This window comes from Microtus ochrogaster, chromosome 4 (assembly GCF_000317375.1).
Source record: "Microtus ochrogaster isolate Prairie Vole_2 chromosome 4, MicOch1.0, whole genome shotgun sequence".
Lineage (NCBI taxonomy): Eukaryota > Metazoa > Chordata > Mammalia > Rodentia > Cricetidae > Microtus > Microtus ochrogaster.
Window position 1 is genome coordinate 4,966,834 of NC_022011.1, and position 9,486 is coordinate 4,976,319.

At 48.7% G+C, this 9,486-nt stretch overlaps 1 protein-coding gene across 1 annotated transcript in view; it reads right to left on the reverse strand.

Annotated features, from left to right (window-relative positions):
- Nucleotides 1–121: 121 nt before the first annotated feature.
- Pskh1 (protein serine kinase H1) overlaps nt 122–9,486 on the reverse strand; it is a 27,213-nt gene continuing 17,848 nt past the window's right edge. Inside the window, exon 3 of the mRNA XM_005345444.3 lies at nt 122–2,311. Within this exon, the coding sequence (XP_005345501.1) occupies nt 1,994–2,311 (318 nt within the window). The 3' untranslated portion in view covers nt 122–1,993. The remainder of the gene's footprint in view (nt 2,312–9,486) is intronic.

The window sequence follows — 9,486 nt, forward strand, 5'->3', positions numbered from 1 at the left end:
TGGGAAGGAGAGGCTCTCAGGGGCTCTCCCCCTGACCTGGACTTTGCTACCCCAGGCTGTGGCCCCGACTCCTCTTTTTGAACAATCCACTAGTCGCATGGCACAATCATGGGAATCAGAAGAAAATGGCAGCCTTCCCTGGGGATGGCAGCCTGTTTATTGGATACAGAAGATACATTTACAGGGTACACAAAATAAATAACTGCACATTCTCCATCCACGGGCCATGGCATGAACGCCTGGTGGACCTATCAAAGGCCCAAGACACAAACTCCCTCTGCCCTATCCTCACAACCAGGCCTATTTTGGGCAAGAAAAACAATTAAATCCCCAGTGGTTCACAGCCCCAGAAATTCCTGGGGCAGCTGATAAGTGGGGGGTTCTGAGGCTGTGAGGCTCAGTCCTCCAGGGCCTCCTATCCAGAGGGCAGGAGGATATAAGGAGAGAGTACATAAGGCACAGTTGACTTGGCACACAGTGGTCTCTTTGGTTTGGTTTCCCAATGGAGGTGGCATACTTAGAAAGAGGGCCTAGCCTAGGGCTGCCTACTAAGAGGAGTTGTGTGGGAGTCAGACCCTTCTGCCGACAGAGGCTCTTAGTCTAGCTAAGGCTCAAGCTAGGCTCTGTCTGGCCCCTTCCTACCCACTGAGAGCAGCTACAGAGGGAGGGAGCTTGGATTCCAGCCTAGTGTGGTGGTGGTAGGGGGACCATGCCAGCTATAGGAGCTGTTGCGGCTCAGTTCTCTGGGAAAGCAGCCCCTGCAACCCTACCCTACCTCCCGGAGGAGCTCCCTCCAGCCTGACTCAGTGGGGACAGCCTCGAAAGTTAATGCTATGAAAAGAGGTGGGCACAGGGCAGATAGGGCAAGGCCAGCTCTTACAGCAAGGTCAGCACCCAAGGCACCCGGGGTTCAGAGGCAGGTAACACAGTACGGCTAAGTTCCAGGGTGAGGTTTGGAGAAGCTGAGCAGCCCAGGACTCTTCCTCCAATTCAGCAACTCCTTTCTTTCCTCTTCGTTTAGGAGGGCTGTGGCAAGGGGGTGTACCAGTCACCACCCCTCCCCCGGCCACCTATACCTAGACCAGACACTAGATGGCGCCATCATGAAGCTATAAAGAGGACATGGCAGCTTTAGAAAGGGACCAGCAAAGGACAATACCAAAGGGTGGAACAAGGGTTGACAATGGAATTCTGAGAACTCTTCATGCTCATCCACCCCCCAGGTAGCAGCAGTGGATCTCCTCCACCCCTCCAGGTGGGAAGGAGGCATCTGGGGAATGACATGGGCATCTAAGCCAGAGAGAGAGACAATAATGGGCTCTGCAGAGGCACTGAGGGTGATGCGCAGAATCCTGCTTACAGAGAGGCCAGAGCCTGAGACGAAGGCCCATGCCACAGTCCTACCACGCGGCAAGTCTGGGGGCTAGAAGGGCTCCTGGTGGCACCATGAAGAAATATTGTTGTCAGCTGGGGAAAATGGTGAGGTTGCTTGGATCTGACTGGGGCTTGCAGTTTAGCTGTGGCAAAAGCTAGACCTCCCACTGGAGCATACTCTTAAGGATTAGTATGACGTAGGACATGAGAGCTAGACCAATGCTTTGTGGAAGAAAGGGGGGTTATAAAAGTAATGGATTCAAAGAGTCCCGAGCCATAGGACCCATTCTACCCAACACTATAGACCCCTTTGGTCCAAGAAAAAGGCAAACATTAAGGAGATCAGTGGGGACTGGGTCCTGTCCTTTCTTCCAACTCAGCAGCTGCCTACCAGGTTCTCAGGTTAGATGGTTCTGGGCCACCATCCCATCACAACAGGCCCAGGCCCAGGCCCATGAGGAGGTAGGGGCTACTAAAGGCACAGAGAAGAGCTAGACCCAGACATGCTCTCTATACTGCTGGCCATGATGCCTGGGTACAGAGAAGACATTGGGCCCAGGTGACAAAGCAGAGAGTGGCCAGAAGGAGACAACAGTGTGTCCATGTCACAGCTGGTGGCTCAGCCATTATACTGCTGCTGATAGCGCAAGTTGAGCTCCCGCAGTTCACGCTCCCGAACACGGCGGGACTTGTTGGAGCGTGTGGAGCGGCTGGAACGTGTGGACTGGGAAGACTTGGTGCTCTGGCAACGAGAGGAAGCACGCTTTAGGAGATTCTGGGAGATGGATCGGTGCAGATTCTTCATGGACGAAGAGGCTGCCATGCTTACTACCCATGGATGTCTCAGGGCCTGCAGTGCAGTCATCCGAGCTCCAGGGTCCACTGTCAGCAGGCGGTCAATGAAGTCCTTGGCCAGGTTAGACACACTAGGCCAGGGCTAGAAGTCAAGGACAAGCATTAGTGTGAGAGGACTCGACGCTGCCCTCCCCTCTGGATGATCCTCCACAGCACCTCTCCTCTGGAGCAGCACACTGGAGCTCCTTTCCTTCCCCTCAGGCTGACACAGCTTACTGAGCAGGCGCTGCTTGCTCATGAGTCTGACAAGGAGGAAAAGGATGCATCATCTATCCTGGGAAGCAAAGCCTAACTAGAGGAGGTGGACCATGCCAAGACCCCTAACCTACCCTAGGAATTTATTTTTTATTTTTTTAAACAGTGTCTCTCTGTAGCTCTGGCTGTCCTAAAACTTACTCTGTAGATCAGGCTGGCTTCGAACTCACAGAAATCTGCTTGCCTCTGCCTTCCTGAGTGCTGAAATTAAAGGCGTTTTTTTAATTATTATTTTTTATATGTGTGTACCTGAGTGTATGTATACCCACCACACACATGCAAGTACCCACGGAAGACAGATGGACTGGAGCTTCGGCAGCTGTGAGCCCTTGGTCCTTTGCAAGGACAGCTCTTGACTGCTGAGCCATCTCTCCAACTCTAGATTTTTTTTTTAATTATTTATTTTTATTTCATGTGCATGTGTCTGTATGGGGGTGTCAGATCCCCTGGAACTGGAGTTACAGACAGTTGTGAGCTGCCATGTGGGTGCTGGGTATTGAACCCAGGTCCTACTAGAAGAGCAGCCAGGTGCTCTTAACAACTGAGCCATCTCCCTAGCAACCCCAACACTAGATTTTTGAAGAAAGTGATCCATATTTTCTCACCATGGCTAAACTCCACCAACCATCTGTCTGGACCATACTGAGTAGAGGGAAATTTTACAGTCCTTACTGAGAGGGTCTCACCTTCTAACTTCCAAGGAGTTCCCCATCAGCATTCAGGCACCAAGAGAAAAAAAAAAAACATTTAATGCATTTATATTTCTCAGTTTGGTGACAGGGTAGGGACTTCTGGAGCCAGATAAAAATGAAAAAAATTACCCTTCTCAGAGACTCTGTCTAGTTTGTGTAGTGATATTTCATTTGTTATCTTAATAAATAATGCTTGCCTGAAGTTCAGAGTAAAACAGCTGCACTGATCAGCCTTACAGACTAGGCAGTGGTGACACACACCTTTTTTCCCTCTGCTTCCCAAGTGCTGGGATTAAAGATGTGCCCATCACCACCTTTAGTCCCGGTAGCCACATTAGTTTGCCACAGAAACCAGGAGGTAGTGGTGCACGCCTTTAATCCCAGCACTAGAGAGGAATATAAGATGAGAGGAGACAGCTCTCACACACAGTCTCATTCTGAGATTCCTGGAGGCAGGATCACCATTTCAAACTGAAGTAGAGGTTAAGAGCCAGTGGCTGGCTGTTCTGTTTTCCTGGCCTTCAGGCCAATCCCCAATTTTTGTCCTTGGGTTTTTATTAATTGTGCTACAAGTTTATATAACTTCTTTGAGCCACAAAAGCCCTGACATTAACCAGGTGTAATGGTACATGCCTTTAATCTCAGCATTTGGGAGACAGAGGTTGGCAGACGTCTGTGAGTTCTAGGCCAATATGGCCTACATAGTGAAAGCCTATCTCAAAGCAAACAAACAAACAAGTCCTTAAGTATTATGTGCCAGCCTCCTTCTAAGTCCATTTCTGTCCCTACAGAGCTTTCCTAAAAGCCTGGTCTGCTATAGGTAACCAGAATTGCCTTGTCTTAGCCATTCACAAAGTAGCTATCAACGCTGGTTCTCAGCCTCCCTAACTTGTCTTTACCTGGATGACGTTAAACTCTTAGGGGAAAGGACATTTCCTTCAATGCTCTCCTAGCCTCCAGTGCTTACAATTATTCCAGGCTCTGAGCTCCAAGTTGATTATTAGCGTTCGATGTACTGAGGAGCCCTAATGCTCGGTGCAGCTCACACAGGAGGCACTGAGTAGGTTCAGGTGGTTGAGCAATCAGATGCTGTCTAATGAGTACCCTCTGGGAACGCTGCTTCAGGCCATGGAACCCAGCCTCTGGGCCCCTGAACTTCCTGAGAGAGCTTTTAGAAAGGGCTCTGACGCTCCTTCAAGGGTAGGCCGCCGGGTAATTTCCTGTTCTGCTATATGGGCTCTACTATGATGCCACGACACCACTCTCTCTTTACTGCTAGGTAAAGAGGTGCCTACTCCATGGTATCTTTACCTTGGGGAACCTCTGAACATGCTCTCCATGGTCAGGCACACCTTACAACAGTCCACATTCCAGGTAGGGACATGGCCATTTAACAAAGACACACACCTGCTGATTCAATTGCCCTAGCAGGGCTCCCAACTGACAGACAGAAGTGATGCAGAGAGAAGACTCATCTGGACTCCTAAGAAGAGGTAGGTAGTTTTCTTGTAGTCACTGTCCTCACCTCCCTGTTAGTAAGCAAAGCTTGCTGGGCAGTGGTGGCGCATGCCTTTAATCCCAACACTCAGGAAAACAGAAACAGGCAGATCTCTGTGAGTTTGAGGCTAGCCTGGTCTATGGAGCAAATTCCAGGACAAACAGAGACACAGAGAAACTAAATCCTGCCTCCCTCAAAGAAAGAAAGAGAGAGAAAGAAAGACACCCATTCACATAGTTTTTTTTTTTTTCCTTTAAAGAAAGTCCTAGCCGGGCGATGGTGGCGCACGCCTTTAATCCCAGCACTCAGGAGGCAGAGGCAGGCGGATCTCTGTGAGTTCGAGACCAGCCTGGTCTACAGAGCTAGTTCCAGGACAGGCTCCAAAGCCACATAGAAACCCTGTCTCGAAAAACAAAAACAAAACAAAACCTTAAAGAAAGTCCTGTGGATTGCTGTTGCCACCTGAGTACAATCCTCTGCCTATCACGAGATGGATGCAGCAGGCCTATTAGAACACGTGATGAACCTGGCAAGCCCAGAACAGATCAGATCAGAGTACCTGCATTGTGCTGCCCTGTTGGGCTTCTCTGGGAACTGGGAAAGCTACTTAAGCCCAGCCTGGCTTGCTGGAAGAACAACTCCAAGGCAGCCCAGGGTACTCCGAACAGAGCTGAATGATTCTGAGTCTGTCCCTTACTCAATTCTGAACAGGAGCAACACCTAAGCCAGGGATTTTGGTACACACATTAGATCCCAGCACTTAGCCAGGCAGTGGTGGTATACGCCTTTAATCCTGGCACTCAGGAAGCAGAAGCAGATGGATCTGAGTTTGAGGGCAGCCTGGTCTACAGAGTGAGTTCCAGAATAGGCAGAGCTACACAGAGAAACCACCCCTTGAAAAAATAGTAGTAGTAATAATAATAATAATAATAATAATAAAATCCCGGTACTTAGCAGGTGGAGGCAGGAGGATAAGGAGTTCAAAGCCACCCTAGACTTTATAAGACAATTTGAAGCCAACCGAGGCTTCCTGAGACCCTCACAAACACACTCCTCCAAATAAGAGTAGCCTCTCTCTGCAGAAGGTGGATTCACAAGCTAGAAACAAGGATGAAGTGAAGACTTTCTCCCTTCAGATCCTCACACAGTTAAAGCATGGACTCCTGCGGCTTGCAACCAGTCTGCTACTGTCTTAGAAGGGCCTCTCAGCAGACCTGCACAGTGAGCTTAAACATCTCCATCTCCAGAGGAGCACACGCACACACCAGGCACTAACCCCTGCTGCCTGTCACGCGCTCAGCCTGTTAGTGACAAAGCGAGCCAGATTGATCCACCCTTCCTACTCCCCAGACTCTCGCCTCATCAATTATTGTGTTCGTGCCACTGGGTACAGAATGCCAATGGACTCATTTGTCTGCAGGCCAGCCAGCTCTCTGGAAGGCCCCCAACACTCCCCATCTATGAGGAGCTGGGAGCAGCTATGCTGGTAGTGGTCTCCAAGCCAATGTGGCTCAAGTCATACTAACCAAAGTTTCTCCGTCTAATCTTTGTGTGTTGGAAGAAACTAGAGTAGGAAGTCAAGCAGGCTGAACACAGGGAAGTGGCCCTCATCCAGCTTGCAGACAACGAGGCAGGAGTTTGGGGTGACCTCAGTTGAGCAACCTCTTACCTCGACCTCCCCTCCCACATTACTCAGAAACGCAAGGCCTCCTGTGTCCTCCACAGTCCCACTTCTGGACTCAAGGTCATTCCAGCACCTCCCAAGAAAGTGGCCATTGCCTGAAGTCCATCCCACCTGCTTCTCTGAACCCTAAGTATGTCTGTCAGGCTATGACTGACTGGTCAGGAGGCATTCTGGACATGAGAAAAAGAAAAATGATTAAACAACCATGCCCTTCAGTTTCCAAAGTTCTAACTGCTTTCTCTGGCTAAAGGACAGAACTCTGACCTCAATATATATCCTTGTGGTCAGATAGGGACATTCGTGGGCCTCAGGTGACTAACAGATGGGACAGGTCCCAATTGCAGTTGGTTAGTCTCCCATTGGTCTCTACCTGCATCTGGACCGATATGAAACACAGGAGGGGTGAGGACTAGAAGGAAGAGGTCAGTTAGCTCTGCCTGCAGACAGTCAGGAGATCTGTATATGCCACTATGTGAAGACAGCTTCAGTATATGCTACTAGCTCATACTCTCCACAAGTCTCTAGACCCTGCATGCGTGGGCTGGGCCCTGGGCTGAGGCTGTGGGAGGAGGGTAATCACTGGCACTCCGAGTCTGACCATCAAGCTGGCTGCCTTTTTCCCAGTACACAAACTCCGAAAGACCTTGTTCCCTTGCAGTTAAAGTACCTACTCTTGAGGTTCTAACAGCAGAGGAGACAACTACAGAGAGTGGGAGGGACGGCTCCCTAAGCACCCCCTCACCAATTTCCCTTCATTATCCCCTACTTTTCTCCTGGGCAAAGCCATTCCTCTGTGGACTCCAACTCTCTCCTAGAGGGAGAGGCACCAATATACAAAGGCATTGTGTTCCAGCTCAGAGAGCGTGTCTCCCTTTTCTCTCTGCCCCTTCTACTTGAGTGGGAAGGTATGGCAAGAACATTTCCCAAGGCTACGACATAGCCTGAAAGCTAAGAAAAGGAGGCTGGAGGCAGCTGTCCAACCGAGGCTGCATAGGGATGCAGAAAACCCTGCTCACCTGCTACCCCAGACTTCCTCTGGTAGAAGGCTGACTACTTTTTTTTTTTTTTTGGTATTTTTTTTTTGGTTTTTTGAGACAGGGTTTCCCTGTGTAACAGTCCTAACTGTCCTGGAACTAGCTCTTGTAGACCAGGCTGGCCTTGAACTCACAGATCTGCCTGCCTCTGCCTCCCGAGTGCTGGGATTAAAGGCATGCACCACCATCGCCCAGCTAAGGCTGACCACTTTCAAGTGAGATTACAAGAGGACAAATGGCCCAGGTCTTTTCTGGATGGCATCAGGGTGATAGGTTAAAGTGTCAGGCTACAAGCCCAGTGACCAATTCCATTTCTTTGTATGACCTAAGAGAACTCACAGCCTAACTATTTTCAACACAGAGAGACTGAACACAACATAATTCTAAGTCTCTCCTGATTTTGAAAGTTCTAGATTTTAAGAAATGGCTTCCCATCTCTCACTCCTTGGCTGCATGTGAGGGCACAGGATGTGCTATTCCAGCCGACCTCCTGACCCTGGGATTCCTCATACAGCCCATGAATTTGGGATGAAAAGGCAGTCCTGCTGCACAGCAGTCGGGGGAGGAAGGAACAAAGTTGGGCTTGCTACCATGACTCAGTTCTTCCTTCAGCTTTATCTCAAGATGTATTTTTATATTTTCAGACCCAGTATTCCAACCCTCAAAGGCCTCCTTTCTGTACTTACGTGGGCCTGAATCAAAGCCAGGAAAAGGGCACAGAAGAAATTCTTGGAAATAGAGCTTTGGGTTTACTTAGGAGAGCAGAACTCTCAATATAACAATAAGAACACACTTAGAAGCGGCCTCCAAGGTTATATTTTTTGAAAAATGTAGCAAGTTTGGACACTGGTAGAGCCAACACACCCTCTGATCAAGATGGCAACATCAGATCCCTCCCACTGAAGTCCATGGTGGCTAGGGAAGGAGGGACAGACGAGAAGAGGATGTAGAAGGGCAGTCTAAAGACAGAAAGAAGAGAAGTTTTAAGGAGTTTGTAGAGACAAGGTTTCAGGTCAGCCTCAGCCTTCTGGGTGTTGGGATTCTAAGGGTGTACCACAGAGCCTTACTGGGCTCTGCTTTTGTTTTAGTTTTGATACATAGCTCTACCCCCCACCCCCACCCCTCAGGCAGGGTCTCTGTAGCTTTGGAGTCTGTCCTGGAACTAGCTCTGGTAAACCAGACTGGCCTTGAACTCCTAGAGTTCTGCCTCTACCTCCAGAGTGCTGGGTTTAAGGCACTTCTGGTGTTTGTTTTTTGTGGTGCTTCAAGCATACTAGCAGATCATCTCTAGCCCTGAAATTTGCATTTGATCTTAGCCCATCAATTCTCAACCTGTGGGTTTCGACCCCTTTGGGGTTGCACATCAGATTCATAACAGCAGCAAAATTAGAATTATGAAGTAGCAATGAAATTTTATGGTTGGGGGGGTCACCACAACATGAGGAACTGTATTAAAGGGTCACAACATTAGGAGTGTTGAGAACCACTGTCTTAGCCAAAAGGCCAAGAAACAAACAAAAAAAAACAAAAAAAACAAGGAAACAACAAAAAATATCAACAACAACAAACAAACAAAAAAGATAAGAACAAAGGATATTTTGGGTTTTGTTGTTGTTTTTCAAATATTTATTTATTTACTTATTATGTATACAATATTCTGTTTGCATGTATGCCTGCAGGCCAGAAGAGGGCACCAGACCTCATTACAGATGGTTGTGAGCCACCATGTGGTTGCCGGAAATTGAACTCAGGACCTTTGGAAGAACAGGCAATACTCTTAACCGCTGAGCCATCTCTCCAGCCCTTGTTGTTTTTCGAGACAGGGTTTCTCTGCTTAGCCCTGGCTGTCCCGGAACTCGCCCTGTAGACTAGGCTGGCCTTGAATCCCCCCCACCAATTTTTCCCCCCAAAAAATTTTATTTCTAAAAATTAAATTTAATTAGCTAGGTGGTGGTATACACCTTTAATCCCAGCACTAGGGAGGCAGAGGCAGGAGAATCTCTTGAGTATGAGGCCAGCCTGGTCTACAGAGTGAGTTTTTTTTTTTGTTTTTTTTTTTTTTTTGGTTTTTCGAGACAGGGTTTCTCTGTGGCT